We start from the raw sequence: 21,701 nt of genomic DNA, 5'->3' as shown, positions 1-21,701 counted from the left end.
CTCAAGAATAGTTGTTTGTTTAGATGGGTCTGGTCATAACCTGTACTGCTAAATAAATGACTTACACATGTGATTTCTAATAATCTGAATTTGCACTTCAGAGGATTGAGCTTTAAATGTATTTCACGTGCTCTGTCTAAAACCTTTTTGAGTTTTCTGTCATGCTCTACTTCACCACTGCTTCTGACCAACAAATCATCTGCTATTATGGCACAGGGATAACCTGAAAAGATCTGTTCCATTGCATGCTGAAAAACTTCACTTGCAGAATTTATTCCAAATGGCATCCTGAGAAACTGATATCTCCCAAATGGGGTACTGAATGTAGTTAGTAGTGAAGACTTGCAATCAAGCATTACTTATGTGAATACCATGCACTGGCCCAGTAATCAAGGCGCCTCAATCCTCAGCACTAGCTCCAGTGGGGGGTGTGCATATTGGAGGGATAACAAGTGCACACACAGTAAAGTACAATTTCCCTTAAGAGCACACAGAGATCACAGCCAGTCTGGTGCTGGTTTCTCCCTTTCCTCCAGATCCCCAGTAAGAACGCCTACTTGCACAGCTATAGGATCTCAGCCTAGTGGTCAAGCTGAAACCCCCAGCATCCTCTCTGTCCAACCAGTGCTTCATGTCCCTGCCCAAGTAGCACACACACACACACACACACACACACACACACACACACACACACACACACACACACACACACACACACACACACACACACACTTTAAAATTTTGATTTAGATACAAACACACAGAAACTCCTGGGGAAGGCTAGCACAGGTTCTCCAGCTATGCCCCCTTTCTGTCCAGACTATAAGGTAGTACTGACTGCTACCAGCCACTATTATCAGCTACTATAAGGCCCTTCCCAAAGGGTGACCAATTTCACTGTGTAATATTACTGTTATTCAAATAGTAAGTGTGCCGAACACCAAAAGTATTGGCGTGGCTTGGACAGTATCACCAGATACATGCAATGTACTCTAAGAGCTTAAATCATCTCTACACAAAACAGCAACAGTTGAAAGGTTTAACAATTTTTAATAATAAATAATAAAAGCACAAGACAAATTTCATCAATTCAACACAGTGCTAATCAAGAGTTCAGAAATCACAGGAACATTAAAACGATATTGTAGGATAGTCTGACATAAATATAGAAAACAGCTAGACTAATCTGGCTAAATTTCTATCTAACTCTAAGAGACACTATGTCTTAAATAACTTCACTTACAAGGCAAAGTGCTTGGTGAGTTGTTGTCAGCTTCAGACAAAATCCAAAATGCTCAATCTTTCTCTGTGAAAAAGTCTTAAATTGAGAACACCCAGGACTGCCGAGTCATTTCACATTATATCATTTTTATCACTTCTCCTTTAGTTCCCAGGCTAACAGAAATGCAAAATTTACACTTATTTTATTTATTTATTTTATTTATTTATTTTATTTTACATTTGTTGACCAGGCTAGTCTAACTGGATATATGTCCATTTTCAGTAGAGGCCCGGGAGAAAAGCTCCAACCAGTTACAGAGACAAATGTGCAATTTTACAGTATACATATTCACAATATAAATTAGTAACATACAGTAAAAGTGAGATGAGATAAAAATACTTTGTGAAAAACCTTAAGAAAGTAGATGTGTTTAATAATTTTTTTTTTTTTTTTTTTTAGAAGATGAGGGAATGTAAGATTAGGGGGTGTATGCTATAGTAGAGAGAGCATTAGGAACCAAATTGTGTTGTAAATGTTTGTATATTGGGTGTAATCAGTCAGGGTTGGAGCAGGGGCAAAGCCAGTGGTTCTTTAGATATTCTTTAAGATGCTTTTTGAATAGTTGAGTGGAAGCAAGTGAGGAAAGTTCAGTTGGAAGTTGATTCCAACTTTTTCCCACTGTATTGGTGAAGCGTGAGTCCCCTGCTTTGTTGTTTGATTTGACAGTAGACACTAGGAGTTTGTTTACTGAGCGAAGTGTAGAGAGATTTTTGTAGGGGGTGATCAAATTAGTGAGGATTGGTGTATTATTGGGGTGACAGAGGATTTTTTGAGTTATAGCAAGTTGCTGATAGAGAAGCTTATTATGCAGTTCAAGCCATCCCAGTTGTTTGAGGTTTTGGCAATGGTGAGTTCTATAGGGAGAACAGGTAGCAAATCTAGCTATGTTATTATAACAGGTGGACAGTTTATTAATGTTATTTCTAGATAGATTAGTATAAATTGGAGAAGCATAGAAGAGGGTAGAGGAAAGGTGGGTCTGAGCAAGAGTAAGTCTTGCTGGGGGGGTGAGGAAGGGTTTGATTTTATAGAGTGATCCTATTTTTTTGTTGGCAGTTTTTATTGTTGAGTTAATATGGTTGTCAAAGCTGAGGGTGTTGTCAATTGTAACTCCCAGTAAGCGGGTTGTGGTATCAGGGACTATATTAGTGCCATTGTTGGAGGTTACTATGAAGTTAGGGGAAGTTGTCTTAGAGGTAGGAGCAAAGAGTAGTAATTTTGTTTTTTTGGGGTTCAGAAGGAGGTGGTGTTGCATGAACCACTTTTCAACACTGTTTAGTACTGTTTGGGCCTGGAGTTGGAGAGAGTTGATGGATTTGGCAATGCAAATTAATGTTGAGCCGTCTGCATATTGGATGCAAGTGGCTTGTGGAATATTGGTATGTAGGTTGTTAATAAATAATGAGAAGAGAAGAGGACCTAAAATAGAGCCTTGAGTTACTCCTATGTTCACAGGGAGGGAAGAAGAAAGAGTATTATTCCAAAGGACTGCCTGCTGTCTGTTTTCAAGATAGGATTTAAACCAATTAATTGATTGTGAGTCAAGCGAATGGGCTTTCAGGGTTTCAATGAGTAAGTTGTGGTTCACCATGTTGAAGGCCTTTGAAAGGTCTATAAATAGAGCAGAAGAGAATGTATTGTTGTTACGATTTTCGTTAATAGAGTTAGCAAAGGACAGTAGGGTGGTTGTTGTGCTGTGGAATGGTCTAAAACCATGTTGGCAGTTGGCAAGTAGATTATTATGGATAAGGTGGTTTAGTAGTTGTTTGTGTATACATTTTTCCATTATTTTAGCAATTGGTGAGAGTAAGGCTATTGGCCTAAAATTTGATAGTTCAGTAGATGTGCCACCTTTGTGTACAGGGATGATATGGGAAACTTTCCATGTGGATGGGATTTTACTTTCAGAGATAGTTCTGTTTATAAGGATGGAGATGGGGTAGGCAATGGATTTAGCTGCTAGTTGCAGGAATTCTGCTGGAAGGCAATCAGCAGAAGGGGTGCAGGGTCTAAGTTTTTGGAGGAGTTTAGAAATGATGGATGTAGGAACAGGTTGTATATGAAAAGTGGGAATTGTAGGATTAGGGTTGTTTAGAGGTGATGTGATGTTAGAAGGTATTGAGTTGGCAAGGGTTAGAATGGGTTCAGTAAAGTAGTTATTGAAAGCATTTGGAATCAGGTTGGGGTTATTTTGGAATCCAGAAGGTGAAGGAGTTTTACAGTGTCCTGGCTGTAGCAGTTTGTTAATGCCTGACCAGAATTTTTGAGGTTGTGCTTTATGGGTTTAAAGGAGTTGAGAGTAATAGTCTTTTTTGTCTCTGAGAATGTCTTTCTTGGTGGCATTTCTTAGCTGTTTGAAGTGAAGATGATCAGTTGGACTTTTTGAGGTTCTCCATTTGTTCCAAATTTTATTTTTGAGGAGGATCTTTTGCCTAGTTTCTTTTGTTAGCCAGGGGACAATTTTGGACTTTCGGCGGGAGGATCGAAGTGGGGCATGGGAGTCTAGGATTTGAAGGAATTTTGTATTGAAAAAGGTCACTGCTTCATCTAGTTCAAGATTTAGCAAAGGAGACCAATCACATGCTTTGAGTTCATTATGGAAGGACTGAGGATTGAGGAAACATTTGGAGCGGTGGGTTATAATATTATGAAAATTTGGGCAATGGGTTTTATCCCTAATAACATAGGTTATCATGTGGTCACTAATATCGTCCGGAAGGGTACCTGAATTGTAGGTATTATGATGGCTATTGTGAAGGATCCAGTTTAAAGTGGTTGCTTTATTGGTTAGTTTATGGATTCTGGTAGGAGTGGTAATAATTTGAGAGAATCCATGAAGATTTATGTGATTGGTAGGATTGGGCAGAGAGCAGGTTATCCAGTCTATATTAAAGTCTCTTAGAACAGTGGTTTCTTGAGGTAGTTAAGCGGAGAGGTGATTAAGTATGTTTTCAAGAGTATTTATATTGTTTCCTGGGGAGAGATATATGCAGATAACATAAATGGATTTGGAATTGTTAATTTCTAGCTTGGCAGTTAGGATTTCAGTATTGTGCGTGATTGGTAGTTGCATGTCAAAGGTGCTAACTTGGAGTCCTGATTTGTACAGAATGGCTACTCCACCACCTTTTTTGATTTTACGGTCATTTCTAAGGATATCATACCCTGGAGGGATAATTTCCTGGTCAAGGGTAGTGGGTTTTAGCCAAGTCTCTGTGATGCAGAGTATGTCAAAGGAATGAGTTTGTAAGAGTGCATGAAGGTAGGTAATTTTATTATTAATGCTACGGATGTTAAGGTGTGCTATCAGAAGGGAGTTTGATGATCTATTAATAGTGGTATTAATAGGTGTTGATGAGTTATTTGATAGATTGAATATATTAGTATTAGGACCGGGGTTAGGATGAGTATCGCCGGCTAATAGAGGGTGTTTCTGAGGATATTGGATCCACTTAAGAATTTTGTAGATATTGAGAATGGTTCTTTTAACATGGGAGTAGGTTATGTGGGTTGATCTGTGGTATTTAGGAAGTAGGTATGTGGAGGTGCTGGTTATATTACTATGTCTGTAAGTATAACTTAGGGAAATAGGGAGAGTTTGTTGGTAGGGATAGTGTTCTAGAAAGAAAAATTGTTCAAGGGAGGTTAGAGTGTAAGGTATAGAGAGAGCTACAAGAGTTGAAGTTATGAGTAGAAGGTAAGAATAAACTGATTTATGTTTTGGATCCATAGGTAGAATATAGATGTGGTAGTAGTCAGTGGAGAGAGAGATAAAATATGGAAGTATGAGGGAAGGTGGTAAAACTGGTGTGAAAGTATAAGGGAAGGAGGAGAAGGAGTGAGTAGAAAGTTTTATGAGGTGGTTTGGGTGAGATCAGGGTTAATAAAGATAGGTAAAAGGAGGTTGTACAGGTATTGCTATACTGAGAAGTGGTTCTATGCTGAGAATGAAGGGAAGGATTTTGGCAATTATCTTAATAATAATTTGGCTAGGATGTTGTTAGAGTGGGGGTGTGGTTGAGAATTGATAAGTGATTGTGATAGGGGGAAGAAACAGGAAGGGGTGTGGTAAAGGAAGTATAAATGTAGAAGCACTGGGTGTTTCTTTGTAAGCTGCACCTGGCCAGGAAGCCACAACAATAAAAGATACTTTTACATGTAAAATCTAGTAATTATCTCTGTCTTAATAACAATAGAAAGAATTTATTTAGTATACAGATTTCCCCCTTCCCTTAAGAATCAGGTGCCTCACTATCTACCTCTCTCAGGCCTTGTAATGTAGAGTCTGAGAGCTGAGCCTGTCTCAACTCTCTCTTTGTAACCCTTCCCAGCTCTCCTTCCACAGGAAGTCTGGTATCCTCTGACAGTGGTGCCTCACTGTCAGCCTGGGTACTACTACTCACCTCTACCTTTGCAGTCTGTATGTCCAAGGGAACATCAGTACCCACAAACAGCTGTGGCTCACCTTCAGTCTCACTGCTACAGAGTAGCTCCATCCCAGACATAACCACCTCACCAGTCCTGGCTGCAAGTGTGCAGTCTGTCTGGGGTCTCTCCCAGGCTACCAGACCCACATGCTTGTGTACAAGCCTGACTGCGTGTAACTGCATTAACACATGGTACTGTCTCATCAAAATCCTTCTCTATCAGGACATCTGCAGGGTGGTAGTTTGGTACCCCTGTTGTCTCAAGACAACCTATTGTTGACATTTTGTCTTTCCCACTTGCTGGCTACCTCACCTTTTGTTCCCCACCTTGCCTCCGTGGACATTTAGTTTGGTACCCCTGTTGTCTCAAGACAACCTACTGTTGGCATTTTGTCTTTCCCACTTACTGGCTACCTCAACTTTTGTTCCCCACCTTGCCTCTGTGGACATTTATATGCCACATGGCCCCACTGATTACATTCAAAACATTTAATCCTAAAACCTGGATGTGTACCTGGACTAATGGCTTCCCCTGCTGCTGTCAGGTTCTGATGGGGCAGTCTGGGCTGCCTACCATGGGTTCTTTTAGACCCATGAGCAGCACTGGGTGTCTTCCTGTGCAGCAATGCCCTGTTTGCTAGGTATAGGTCTCCCTTCTTTCCCAACTCATCTGAAGTACACATTGTCTATCAGCTAACCAGATCCTTGTGTCCTCAGGCAATGTGCAAGTGTTTGTTCCCTCACCAAAGGGTCTGCCAGCCCTTCAGAAGTGGTGACCTGACATCCACTCATCCACCTATGAAAATTAAGTGCTTAGTTCAGCAACATTCACACATACTTTCATCTGCTTTGCATCTATGCTCACAAAACTTTTCCCCTATAAGCTTCAGGTGTTAAGTTAACAAAATTCTAGCAAACAATTCTTAACAGCAGTATAATCAAAAAATTCATGATCAGATAATTTAGACAGCACAGTTACAGCCTTACCATAGAGTAAGGAGGTCAGAAACCGCACCCAGAGCCTTTGGTCAACATCATACTGTTTACATACCCTCTCAAACATATGAATGAAACTATCAAAATTACCCCCCCCCCCTGTAAACTGTGGAAGAAATTTCCTGACCTTTTGTGCTTCTGGGGTCTGGTAAATCCATTTTCCATTACCTCCATGACTCTGGTGAAGAGTCAGCATCTCATTTTCATGCTGCCCCTCTGGCTCTCATCCTCAGCTTCCAGGTGTAGCGGTTTCTCATTCTCCTCAGCCTGTAGATGTCTCAGTCTCTTTGCTGCTTCTGTTTCCAAATGCCTGGTCTCCAACTCAAGTCTCTAACTCCGGATGGATTTTAAGTTCTCTACAGAAAGGTTGAGCTGCCCATTCTCTGAGTGTTGTATATCTCCATGGCCAGTCTGATCATCCTCCTGGTTGCTATTCTCTGATGCAGCTGTGACCAAAGCTGCAATCATGTCTGCTTTAATCAAGTTTTCATGCACCAGTCCTTTAGCCTGGCACATCTCATCCAAATGGCTCCTTGTCAGCTTGCCATACTCCTCTGCTGACATGCTTGCCTGCTGTCCCTGACTACCTAAGCTAACAAAAGAAATAAAACAACTGTGATCTAAACTCTGAATGTTCACTGCATGGCTGATTTAGAGTACAAACACACCTTTAGTGATCACTGTACACAAGCTACAGGAATTCACTATCCACACCACTACAAGCCAATTAGTATGTGTTGTGGCTAAGTCACTACTATCAAACAATTAATATTTGATGTGGATATCCCACCACTGCCAAACAATTAATATGTGATGCCCATGCACTGGCCCAGTAATCAAGGAACCCCAATCATCAGCACTAGCACCAATGAGGGGTGTGCACATAGGGGGAATAGCAAGTACACACAGTAAAGTACAATTTCCCTTAAGAGCACACTGATATGACTGCCAGTCTGGGGCTGGTTTCTCCCTTTCTCTCCAGATCCCCAATAAGACTCCCCACTGGCACAGCTACAGGGTCCAGATCTCAGCCTAGTGGTCAAGCTAAAACATCCAGCACCCTCTCTGTCCAACCAGTGCTTTGTGTCCCTGCCCAAGTAGCTGACACACACACACTTTAAGATTTGATTTAGATACAAACACACAGAAACTCCTAGGAAAGGTTTGCACAGGTTCTTCAGCTATGTCCCCTTTCTGCCCCGACTATAAGGTAGTACCGACCACCACCAACCACTATTGTCAGCTACTATAAGGCCCTTCCCAAAGGGTGACCAATTTCACTGCATAATAGTACTGTTATCCAAATAGTAAGTGTGCCGAACAGCAAGAGTACTGGAGTGGCTTGGACAGTATCAACAAATACATGCAATGTACTCTAAGAGCTTAAATTATCTCTACACAAAACAGCCACAACTGAAAGGTTTAAAAATATTTAATAATAAATAATAAAAGCACAAGACAAATTTCATCAGTTCAACACAGTGCTAATCAAGAGTTCAGAAATCACAGAAATGTTAAAACAACATTGTAGGATACTCTGACATAAATATAGAAAACAGCTAGACTAATCTGGCTAAATTTCTAACTCTAAGAGAAACTATGCCCTACATAACTTTACTTACAAGGGAAAGTGTGTTGTTGTCAGTTTCAGATAAAATCCAAAATGCTCAATCTTTCTCTGTGAGAAAGTCTTAAATTGATAATACCCAGTACTACTGAGTCATTTCACATCATTTTTATCACTTCTCCTTTAGTTCCCAGGCTAACAGAAACTCAAAATTTACATTGCCACAGCAATAAAAGACACTTTTATACGTATAATCTAGTAATTATCTTTGTCTTAATAACAATAGAAAGAATTTGCTAGCCCAGACATCCTGTCTCCGAGCCTGAGCTCAAACACAGTTGTAACTCTTTACTTAACAACTTTTTTCCAGCAGGGTGCACTGTAGTTACATTTTTGAAGTTCAGCATATAGCGCAGTTTTCTTACATTTAGTTTTCTTTACATTTGTAAAACAAGCCTGTGGATTACATTAATATTTACAATGACATATAATTGTCTACAAAATTCTATTTGGCTAGGTTGGCAGCCTTCACAACTTGCCAAAAGGAACTCTTTGCATCCAAGACAGAAAATACAGTGACATTCAGTATTAGGGCTGCGACTTTCTCAGATGTTCGCATAGGATCATGAGGTCTCTTTAATGCCTTATTCAAGTCTCTTGGGTCAATACATATTCTGATTTCATCTGTCTTTTTTATGAGTTGCTACCATAGACGATATCCATTTCAGTTGGTTCTGTAACTCGACAAATTACACACTGTTGCAACTTTTTATCCAACTGATCTTTAACTCTACTCTGCATGGCTATTGGAATTTTTCTTGCCAGCCTGACCACTGGACTGAACACTAGGTCTAACTTCATAGAATACACAACTAGAAGCTTACTTAGCTTGTCATTGAAAGCATCAGCATATTTTGAGAAAATAACTTCACTGAAGCTGGAACTGGGACATGTGCTTATATAATGAACTTCTTTAGTAAAGGAAAGCAAGATCATTCTCAAACTGCCTCTGAGACCCAGTAATGACTGCACAGGTCTTCGGACTATGTAAAACAACAACCTGTAACTGTCCCCAGACAAATAATATGAAAGCACTACTGAGCCTTTGGTTTGAATTTCTTCACCTCCATAGGCAACAAGTTTTGAACAACTAGCCACATTAAGTTGTTCACAAGCTCTTACATTGGCAAATGCTTCTGCTGACATAACATTACACTTTGAACCAGTGTCTACCTTGAGCTTGATGGGTTTACCATGGATCAGGACAGTACAAAACACTACGCCTTTTGCTAATAAATCTAATGCATTAACCTTTTCACCAATCACTGATACACCATCTACGTAGAAAGTAGGCTTGCAGCTCTTTGTATGATTAACTTGATTTTTAAGTGAGCCTTCTTTGAAACTTGAGTGAGGTTTACTTGACTTGCAAAACTTTTGAAAATGATTCCATTTTTTAGACTTATGACATTGCTGACTAAATGCTAAACACTCTTCTCTTCTGGAATCATGGTTATCACCACAATTACAATGGTTAACAATGAAACTTGACTTGAGTTTTGCTTATTCACCCTTGTGTTGTACTGAGCATGCTCCTTTAACTTAACTAGTCTTAGAACTTGTTGGAAGGCTACGACTCTTCCCAGGAAACCTCATAGGAACTGTAGCTGCCATGTGCTTAGGCCTGTTTCTGCTTGCCACATGTTGCATGCTGTCTACATTTGCTCTGGAGCCTTCTGAAACTATGCTCTTTTCACTAGCCAACATACGTGTGCCTTTCTGTATCTTCATAGATTTGACAAATCACAATGGCTTTGCTCAGTGTTAAATCTCTGTCACAAAGCAAAATCTTTCTCACAGCAGCACAACTGATAGCACACACAAGCCTGTCCTTTATTCTTTCATATCACCAAACATGAAACTTTTCGCTTTGTTTCTCAAGTCAGTAATGTAAGCTGCAAATGTTTCTCCTGGTCTTTGGTCTCTTGTATAAAACAAATGCCTCTCTAATGTAACATTGGTCTGGGGGTTGCACATTTCTCTAAATTTATGCTTCAAACACTTGGGGTCTTCCCTTGATTCAGCCTGAACAACAATGACAGTTTGCTTCTTCTCCTTCATACACTGCTGGCGCACACACAAATGAATGCTACCAATGGCCTCTGACCCAGCAAGGTTTGGCAAAATGAATGCCCTGGTGTGTGCATCTTTATCTGAGTAAGCTGCTTGTATGAAAATGTCGTACTCTTGCTCAAATATTCTGCAATATTCTGATCAAAGAAAAGTGGACTTGGTCTGCAAAATGCCTCTGCCATATTAACAACACATCAGTGAAAGCTTTTGTAAGTATGCATGAACACACACATATATATGTCCAATAGCACAATTAGCCTCTGAGTAATTGAACTCTGTGAAATGCTTTGTGAAGCAAGTCTTTCGGGCACTGTAATACTCTTGAAATTATTGTACTTCGAGAAACCACCTCCTAATCTGTGTAAGAAACATTTCAAATAATGCACTGTGCAAATAAACTGGGCAACAGAAGAAACTCAGAGTAAGAAACATTTCGAAGTAACTGCACATTGTGAATAAACAGTACACAGCACACTGAAACTTCGAAAATGGCTGCACTTTGTTAAATAACTCTTTACAGTGCAAGAAACACTCTGTAATAGTGGCCCTTCATGAGTAGGCACACCCAGTACAAGAAACATTTTGAAATGGCTGTATTTTGACTGCACCTTACAAAATAGTTTCACTTTGCACACAACAAATTCTTTGGAATAAATGCACAGTGAAAAACACACACTGTAAGCACTTTTACACACTTTGCGATGCTTCGAATAACTCTAGTTATGCTACTCAGAGCTTTAGTTAATGCAAAATAGTAGTTTATGCCAAAACACTGTAATTTGCCAAAAAACATGCAGTCGTCTTGCTTTATTTATGCTTAAAATGCCGTTTCTGCCCTTTACTGTATTCATTTTGCCCATTTAATCTCTTTTCTTGTGCTTGTTTTACTGTAAACATGCTCATTTTGCAATTCTGAGGTGACTCAACCTCCCATAGACTTTTCTGATAATCATTCTATCAGATCATAGGAGATTACTAGACTAATGGCTCTGGGGCCCTTACAAGCCCAGCCAAGAGTTTATCCCCAGAAAAGAAACCACAATCAGCACCTGTCACCCCTGTGAATGAGGACAAAGGTGGAACCCCTGGGACAAACTTATGGTTGCCCATCCACTCATCAAGGTTGTGCTTGAAGAGGGTCAGCAATGTACTTTACTTGACATGTATAGGGAGTCTATTGCAGAGACGGGGCAGCATCTGGGAGACAAACCTGTCTCTCCAGCAGGTTTTGTTAATGTCACATATTAGATTTAGGCCTTTTGATTGGGTACTACGCAAGGAGTTAGACTTAGGGATCTGGAGCATCTCTAGCAGATCAGGGTCTGAGATTGCCTTGTAGGCAAGACACAGGTCACCTCTGAACAATCTGTATGATACAGAGTAGAGTGACAGTGATTTTGAGCCTGTGTGGACAGGTTTTGGAGGCTATGGATTCTCTTTGTGAGGTATTTCTGTGGCCTTTCCAGTTGGTGCGCAGGTGTTTGGAGAGATACATACCAAACGGGGCATTGTACTCAATTATTGGCCTAATGAGGGAGGAGTACAGAACGGTAATAACCTCCTTTTTTCTGGATGCAATCCCTTTACTTGTGAGATGAACCAAGTAAAAGAATTTTCTGACCACTCTGCTACATGATGGTTAAATATGAGATTGTTGTCAACTTGTGTACCCACACAGGTTGTGTGCTTAGGGGGTTGCCGCTAATGGGGTAATCAGTAGGGGTCATATTTTTGCTGAATGGTATGATAATACATTTTTTTTCATTTAACTTAAGGCCATGACTTTGGCACCAGTCATTTGTTGCTGTGAGGCCCTCTTGAAGTATGTTAACATCATTTGGGGAGTCAATGACAGCACCCAATTTACAGTCATCCGCAAATGTTGTCAGCCACAGGCCTTTTGTCTTTGCCTGGACCTCCGAGAAGTAGATGCCAAACAATAGGGGTCCCAGGACAGATCCCTGGAGGACACCATTAGTGAGAGGTCTGCTAGTGGAGGTAGTGAAATTTATATTTTGACCTTGTGGGTCCTATCAGTAAGTCAGTTGATCACCCACCTGATGGGATAGGGACCAAGTTCTGTTATCTTTTCGATGATGCCCAAATGGAGGATTGTGTTAAAGGCTTTGGCCAAGTCAAGGTAAGCTGTATATACTGACTTTCCCTCATCCAGTGCCTTAGTGACAGTCTGAAAAAAGTCATCCAAGTTCAACAGGCAAGATCTGTCTTTGACGAATCTGAAATGGGTGGGATCAATTACTTGCAGATTGCCTATGTCTTGGTTTATGAGGTCCATAATAATATTCTCCATGGCCTTACAGATCAGACTTATCAAGCTAATGGGGCGATAGTTACTAGGGTCAGTAATGGCACCACCTTTGTGCAAAGAGAGGACAATGGCATTTCTCCACTCTGCTGGAATGAAGCCTGTACTTAGGCTATGGTTAAATGGGGTGCTCAATGGCGAGGCTAGATCTTGATGCAGATGTTGCAGAATACAGCCTGGGATACTATCAGATTCAATGGAACCTGTGTTCTTTGCCTTGGATAGGGCCTTTAACACTTGATCTATGGAGATGTGAGGTGCGGAGCAATTATCGGGGATGTCGAATGGGCCTTTAGGGGGAGACAGAAGGGTGATGTTTGTGCTGAACCTATCTGCTAGCAGGCTGGCTAAGTCAACAGGATCAGTGTAAGTGACACCATTAAGAACTAATTTGGAACAAACCTGGGCTTTGCCATGGAGGTTTCTGACGTAACTGAAAAAGGCTTTGTGGTTAGCCTTTGTTTCAGAGGCTAGTTTTGATTCATAATAGGATTTGGAGGTTTTCACTAGTGACCTAATTTGCTTGTTGAGGCCAAGGAAGGAGTTTATCCAATTGGGAATGTGTGCCTTTTTACCCTTGGACAACAGTTTCTTCCTTTTGGTGAAAAGCCTGTTGATAGAGGATGTCCACCACATAGGTTTGTGTTTACTTGAGGAGCAGGTTTTAGTTCTATTGTGTATGGCTGATTCCATGCAGTTGTTCAGCATATTTGTCTGCATCCTCTGAGGGGGGTGGTGGTGTGAAGCTACTGATACTCTCCCTTAGAAGGTTGTAGTAGGTTTCTGAGAAGTTTTTTAGCCTGGTTACGGTTGGGGGGAGGGGGTTGGACGGGATACACACTTTGAATGAGAGAGACCGATGATCTGATCTCACCAGTGAAGAACTTACTATGGGGGTGGTGCAGCAGTCACCCATGCTGGTGAGAACCAAGTCTAGAATGCTATCTCCCCTTGTGGGGGATGAGACAAGCTGGTCTGGTGCATTAAAACTGATGAAATCAAGGGTGTCTTTCCAAACTGCACCTGGAGAAGTTCTAGTGCAACATGCTGGCAAATTAGTCTGGGGATGTGCTTGTCTTTAATGAAAATAGAAACTTCACCATCCTTAGTCTTCCAGTGCTAGGACAGCCTCTAGTGAATGCATTTTCAGGTTAAGGCTTCTAGTGTTAAGCAGCATGACCTTCAATTTGCTTTTTGACTGATCTTTTATGTTGGAAGATTTGTCTGTGGGACATTGCCTAAAAAAGGCACAATGGGGGAGGCAAGAGCCTTGGCCAAAATCCTGAATCCCAAGGGTGAGAAGTGGAGGCCATCTCTGGTAAAGTATCGAGGTTTGTCAACCATGTCATCTCAGGCAGACAGATACTAGACCCCCTTGGAATGACACCAAAAACTAAGCCAATTGTTGAAGTCAATTATTTTTTGTTGGTATTGTGGTATCATTCTTGGGTGAAAGTAGGATGCTGCTTAGGGCTAGGGTCATACCTGCCTGGGAAGCATTCTCTGGCAGCTCAATCATGTTTTTCTTCATATAGTCCAGGGAGGTACGTGTCAAGTCATTCACACCAATATGAACAATGACAGAGTCATACATGTACATGTTGTAGAGAGACTTAAATGTGTACATGATGTGGTGGATTCTGGCACCTGACAGACAACTGACCATGATCTTCTCCTTGTCGAGCCTGGTGAGGTGGACATCAGGGTGTCTCACAATTGAGTCGCCAATGACTAGTTTGTTTGGTTTAACATTATGCTTTATGGGCTGTATGAGTTTAATGTTATGCCTTATGGGCTGTGTCTGTGAGACACTGGTCTGTTGTCTGCTGTCTGTGATGTGTGTTGGTGTTGTATGTGGAATGTCTGTGAGTGTGTTTTGGAGGTTTCGGCTGTTTAGGTAAATGTTTATTGAGGACCTCTGTATATGTGGGTGCGTGCTGTGCGTGGCTATGTGATATGGGTGTTGTTTTGTTTGTGCTGGCAATCTCCTCCTTGTCAGGGGTACTGATTGATGCTTGAGAGAGCATGGATTCCAGATTACTGATATAGATGCATCTCTCGCAAGTAGAAGAGAGATATCTTAATTTCAAACATTTAAATAATAAACTTTTTATAATTTTCGTTTGGTTAATAAATATTCTGTGCTATTTGCTTGCTTAGTCATGTGCTTTGTGACATTGTAATGTTCTGTTTTCACTCTTTAATTAAAATGATCATTTGTGCAGGATTTCATTACCTGTAGCTTGTTTCTGGCCCTTTTTTGCTTTCTCTTCTCTTATTATACTTTCACTGTTAATTCTGCACCTCGTATCTCTGAAAAGCAGTTTGTGGAATCCCAGTTCTGACACCATGTCATTTGCCCAGTCAGGATGTAACAGAGAAGCATTCATGAGTTCTGTTCAAGCAGATTTATTATGTAAAAACACATCAGGAATAAGGAAATAACTTTAACATAGATAAACTTAAAAACAAACTGACTCTCTCTCTCTCTCTGTCATACATGCTCATTTTCTGGTTATACTCTCAAAACGGCACTGAAGCTAGCACTTGCTTGCTATTTATCTGCACATTCTGCCCTTGGAAATGCTTCTTAAAGGTACAACACACATACATATTTTACACCACCTAAAACCTATCAACTTAATAATAATATACAAAACTGTGTACATCTTCAAATATTGAAGCTTTTGCTTCCTAATAAGAACAAATGTGCTAAGTCCATAGCTACACAGATAGGCTACAGTTAACCAAAAAGAAAGGTTAGTCATGCTAAGATGCATAGTACAGCCTGTGCTATTAGTAATTTCTATTTGATTTTGTCTATCTTTTTAGCTATTCCAGCTGAGAAAACCATTGAATGCTTTCAGTAAACACTTTCCCAAAGCCATTTCTTTTTATCAAATGGTCTTCTAGTGACATGCAAACCAGACACAAAACTGCTAAGCTAAGGATACCTTGTTTCCCAGAAAAAAAAGCCTTATACTATTCAATATTCCTTTTCATTTACATGCTTTGTATGAAATGTGTTACTCTGATTTTTCTTTTGTCATAATCTCTTAACCAGACCTTTCCTCTGTCCCCCTTTCTCTTCCTCCTCTATTTTTTATATTGCAATGCCTACATTTCTTAAAACCAAACAAAGAAAAAGACAGACAAAGGGAGAAAAAGAAGAAAACAAAAACTTCTGCTTACATTAGTATCCCCATTGCATTTAAAAAAAAACTGAGAAAACTTTAATTCAAGTCTAACTGATTTTGTCTTGTCTTTAAAGCTCTCCCAGAAAGGAAAACCCCAGATTGCTTTCACAGAACATTATGTCCTAGCCAATTACCTTTTCCCTCATCCAATCCTCTTCCACCAGACTGTTTCCAGTTTCTCTTTATCAGATTGTCTCCATGGAGACATGAGAACTAGAAAGTCACTTACCCTTTATCAGATTGTTTCCATGGAAACATGAAGACCAACTGCAGACCTACTAATAAGTAAGCATGTATTTGCTAACAAAAAAAGCCCACATAATATTAAATATTTTTTTTCATTTACTTGCACTCTCAAAACTAATCAATCTAAGGTCCTTAATCCAGTCATTTCCCTATGCCTGAATGATAAAAAGCATTTTCCATTGCATTGCCTATATTTCTCAAAACTGTACAAGAAAAAAGAGAGAAGGGGGAAAAAAAGAAACAGCAGCACCTGTTTCCAATTCCCATTCCACTTAAAAATACCATGCAAAGAAAACCATATACCACAAATATAGTACTATTAAAAAAGAACAAATTTTCTTTACTTACAGTTAGCTTTCTCCACTCTCTTCCCCTCCCCAAAGCATTTTTTCAAACATTAATGACATGAACTAGGGCATATACTTTAGAGTCCTTCACAAGTGCAACAAATTTTGGAAAAGTCCAATATTTCAAGATTTCCTTGTTCTGTCATATTTCACAAATACAATTATTGTATTGTAATCCCACAGTAAATTATTAGTTTTATTACTGTTTTCAATTGTCCAAATCCTGTCTCTGCTTCATTTGCAATATACTCTTGATTCTTCTAGTCAACTCTTGTGCTCCCTTCCTTCTCCCCAACATTTTCCATTAAAATACTGAAAAAGGTTTCAAAGGTACAGTCTCTGAGTTCCTATTAGATTGTCAAAACTCTGTTTATGTGAATACGAAATCTCTCAAAACTAAAAGCGAAATGCGTAATCGCCGAACGTGCAAAACTGCAAAATCCGAAATGTCAAAGTGTTTTGGTTGGCCTATCTGCGGTATAGCTCCGTAAGGTAAGTGTGCGTTAGTTACGGACCTTAGGGTTAGGGTACGGGTTAAGGTAAGTGTATGGATAGATAATGCGTGCAAGATTTAGTGTAGTGTTAGAAGTAGGGTTTTGTTAAATGTATTTAAGTGTATTATTTATTTTGTTTGGGTATATCTCCGTAGGGAAGTGTGCGGTAGTTACGGACCTTAGGGTTAGGGAGGGGTTAAGGATAGTGCATAGATAGTTGTGTATGTGAGGTTTAGTGTAGGGTTAGAAGTTGAGTTTTGGTGCTTTACTTTAGGGTTAGGAGAAGGGTTTGGTTAGTGTATGTATGTGGTTTATTTATTTTGTTCGGGTGGTGGGGTTGGGCGACTATGAACGTTCGATATTTTAAATTTCGTGGTTTAGTGCATTCAGTATTTACGAGGTTCGAGTAATATGTGTCGCTGTTTTGGTATTCGATGTAATGGATTTTCGTTCATTTAATATAGAACACAGTCTCCCTGTGGTCTTGATTTTCAGATGAACAAGAAGCAGAATCTCCTTCTATTTCACAGCTTACTTTTTGTTGGACAAACTTTTTTATTTCCTCCTTAGCATTCACTTCATTAAAAAATGATTTTGTTCCTTAAGGAAAGAATAACTTAAACTCAGCTGGATACAACAGTTTGAATCTCACACCTGTCTCACGACATGCCCTGAATAGTGGAATGAATTTACTCCGCTTCTGCCTGGTGTACAATAAGTAATTGTTCTCCACAAATACTGTGTTGTCTCCCACTTTTAGTATTTTGTCCTTCTGCCACAGTTTTGTCAGAATCAACTCCTTCTGCTGTTAGGATTGCATATTTTACTATTAAAACTCTTGGTTGCTTTCTTATAGCTAGGTTTGGAGCATAAACACAATGTGCCCTTTCAACTAACAACTCCTGCTGTGGAATATTAGTCCAGTTGCTTATTTGTGCTTTCATAAAATTAATGCAGTCTGTTCGTTCCAGCTTCTCTTGTATAACTGAAAATATCAGGTTTTCCCTACCTGCTCTGTCCTATATTTCTTTTATTTTTTGAATCATCTCTTCCTGAGTAGTTTCATATTCAGCCAGCCTTTTCTTCATTTCAACCACTGATTATTGCAGCTTTATCATCTCATCTGAATATCTGTTTATAGCTTCTTCCATTTTTTTCCAGCCTTTTGTTGTTTGTGTCAAGATACTCCATTACTGTTTTGTTTATTTTAACCAGGTCTGTATGCAGTTGTCTTATATCTTCCTGTAGGTTACTGGAAGTCAGGTCTGAAGATTGCATTGGTTTTTGCTGAACATCTGCAGAACTTTCCACAGTCAGTGTTTCTTCCTCACATTTTATAGCTGTTTTTTTTTCCAAGTCTTCTGTATTTCTTTATTCCTAGCATCCAAGCAGTGCACTTACTAGCCAGTTACTGAAATTTACCCATAAACACAAGTCTACTGGCCTTCTATACTAAGTTTCTGTTTCACACTGGGAGAGCTAGAAACAAACTGTTACTCAAGCCATCTTGGAAGTCCCATATTTGTTTTTTTTCATTAGTATATCATTTTTCTTTTATTTTTTTTATGTAAATTAGTTCTTCAGATGAATGTTTCTAAGTTGCTGTAGTACATGTAATTATGTTTGAAGGAAGTACTTTACAACCAAAATATGAGTTATGTAAGAACTTAATGTCCAGTCGTACTCGCACTCACATACAAAGACAACTGTACACATATTAATGTGCCCAGCAATTACAGCTATTTTCTTGACTGAATATACCTCAGATATCTCACCGAGATTAAATGAATGAAAACATGAATCTAGTGGAGGGTACTGCAATTCCCCCATGCCTCTTACATATCTTGTCCCTTACTTTATAGAATGTCCCAGACTTTTGACTCGTGTTTGCAGTGACCATCAAAAATGTTTATCACTACAGTTTACAGTCAGTTAATAAATCCAGAAATTATAATTTCATACTTATTACTGTTCTCACATTGTGTGTGTTGATGGAAAGCCTGTTTTTCTACATTGTGCAAATACGTTGACAGAGATGTTCTCTCTCTCACTTTCTTCCTTGCTGGCTCATTCTGTTTGGTGTAGGCTTATCTTGCAAGTTGTTTTTTTCATTTTTACTTCTATACTGTGTCACCCAGCACTGTTGGCTTACTTCCTACTACAGCTGCCCACAACATAATGTCATCAAACTGCTAGGCATGATGACAAGGTTCACTGGGTGAGCTCATGTTGTGCGTGGTTTGCATGCTAAAATATGGCTGTTTATTTATTTATTTATTTTTCTTAGCAAACTGATATGGGGGGGTAACAATGTGGAACTCTGCAACCAGAGTTACCCATCAAGTACACTGGCTTCCAACTTGATTAGGTAATTCATATCTTTAAACTTGATGAGTTATGTCCAGTCACCATGATTTTTAGCGGTTTCATTTTTTAAAAGTATTTTCTTAACGAGAGTGGGCTGCAAAATATCACTGGCATGTGACTGTTCAGTAGGTTGTGTGCAGCCTACTGATACCTAGTAAAAGTTCAGAGAGAAATCTGTACCCTTTATAGCGTATAATTTTGTTTGTTAGTACAGCTTAATCAAATCAAAGAACCTGATGGCATTTTTCTTTCTTTTCAGTTTTTTGATGTGCGTATTTCATTTGTTTATGTGTCACTAACTTTTATATAATCATGTATTGTAGAGGCCAATGGGCTTGTAATAATTATGTAATTACATATGGCGAGGGCCGGTGGACTTGCTTTGTTCTGGGCAGTCATGGAAATGGTTGCCTAACTGACGGGGTAGGCATGGGGGACTGACTGGTTCTGTCTTTTGACAATGCTGTTTTCTAAAAAAGAGGTAAACAGTAGTAGAACACTTCTGCACATACTTAATTTCAGCAATGAAATACAGTAACATATGATGTTATAAACATACGGAATGACTTTCATTGGTCAGGCATGAAACTTATAAACGTACCCTCTAATCATTGCAAATGATTCATCACTGGAAAAGAATGAGGCTCCTGGCAGAATTGTCACTGTTTCTTTGCCTGAAAGTAAAATAAAATATATGTCACTAATGTATACGAATACATTACTCATGCTCTAGTCATGATTTTATCAGTCAAAAATTATAGATGTTAAAGTGGGTAGAAATCGGGTGGAAATTAATGTGGCATTTATTTACCACTTCTATTGAGGTAGATGCATGTTTAAGACACAAAGATGTCAGTTACTTCCAATTATGTGCTTTTCTTTACTTACAGAAAACAAGTACTAAATCTAAAGAAATGAAATAAACTAATCAGAACAAAAAAAGAATCACCTTTAAAAACATGATGTTAATGTATGCTGTTCTGAATCTGCATAGATGGTCCATAAAGGCCTCTAAAATAGCTTCTGCGGAACTAGAAATACCAAGCTACTTTCAAATCCCAGTGTTACATGATACCATAACAAACAATACTCTATCTGCCTTGTGATGAAAAACAATGCTAATGTACTGTCAACATATAAAATACTCTGCTTCATGTCTGTCATTCAAACTGCTAATAAATGCAAATACTGAACACAGTACTAATGTTATATACACAAATATCTTTAGCTAGCATCTGCCATGGAAAGAGCCGAAAACCAACAGTACACTTGATACAAACAACTGCTGCTTAATTTTTCAGTGAATATGTCAGAAAAAAAGGGATTCATGGAAAATAAAAACTATCAAGCAGTATAAACAAATCTACTTGTCAACATCATTAAGCAAAATAACACAGCTGTCAAAAAGTGGACACTGTGTGTGTGTGTGTGTGTGTGTATGTTTATACAGAAATAAAGGGGGGAGTCATCATCCAATTTGTTGTTAGTCAAATATTTGTTCATAGACTATTGTTATATAATATAAATATTTGGCAGTGCCTATTTAAAGGCAGATGCATACACAGGTGCCTTTTGACAGATTCAACCCCAGGATTATTACTAACACTACCTGTTCAGCCATTAATCAAAATAGTATAATAGAAGGACGCAGTAACAGCAGCAAATCATGCCATTTTCTCTTATTATCATGCGTTGACAGGAAATTTAGTGTAAATTGTGAAAAGACCTTTGCAATAATACAGTTAAGCATCTAAAGCTGGCAGAAGTATACTTATCTAGTAAAAGCAGTGGAAAAAAAGTGCAGTTAAAACCTAACCTCTGCAATCATTAGAAGTCATCTCTTGTAAATACTTTTCTATGTAGAAGATCATGAAAAAAAATGTAATCTTATAAATTAGCTGTCTGTTGCATATTATTCTTTTAAAGAAAGAAGTTATGTACTCACCTTAATGTTGCATCTGTGTTGCCCATTTTCATTCTTCTTCAACTTATGGGTTTGGATCTGATCTTTGGATCTGACTCAGCCATTGCTAAAGCTCATGGCAACCAAAAACTCTTGAGCGTCTCCCTTACCCACAAAGCACCATTCACCAAGTACCTCAGATATTGTTTGTGGACTTAGCAGAAAAAAATAATAATATTCATAAAGTGAAGAAACTATATCTGGAGCTCAATATCAGGGAAGTGATGTCCCTTAACCATTTACTCTTCCAGGAGTTTTCAAGGGATGGGGGTTGGAGGGTGTGGAATTGAGGAAGAATGAAAATGGGCAATACAGATGGAACAGTATGGTTAATAAATAACTTCTTTATCTGATGT

General features: G+C 39.1%; 1 protein-coding gene across 1 annotated transcript in view; it reads right to left on the bottom strand.

Moving 5' to 3' along the window:
• Positions 1 to 21,701, bottom strand: part of OXCT1 (3-oxoacid CoA-transferase 1) — a 1,765,637-nt gene that overhangs the window by 505,858 nt on the left and 1,238,078 nt on the right. The window contains exon 12 of the mRNA XM_044069775.1: positions 19,984 to 20,056. Coding sequence (XP_043925710.1) covers positions 19,984 to 20,056 — 73 coding nt within the window. The remainder of the gene's footprint in view (positions 1 to 19,983; positions 20,057 to 21,701) is intronic.

This window comes from Protopterus annectens, chromosome 1.part0, assembly GCF_019279795.1.
Source record: "Protopterus annectens isolate FY-2018-M chromosome 1.part0, PAN1.0, whole genome shotgun sequence".
Taxonomy (NCBI): domain Eukaryota; kingdom Metazoa; phylum Chordata; order Ceratodontiformes; family Protopteridae; genus Protopterus; species Protopterus annectens.
Note: the sequence above shows the minus strand (reverse complement) of the source record. Positions and strands in the feature narration are given on the sequence as shown.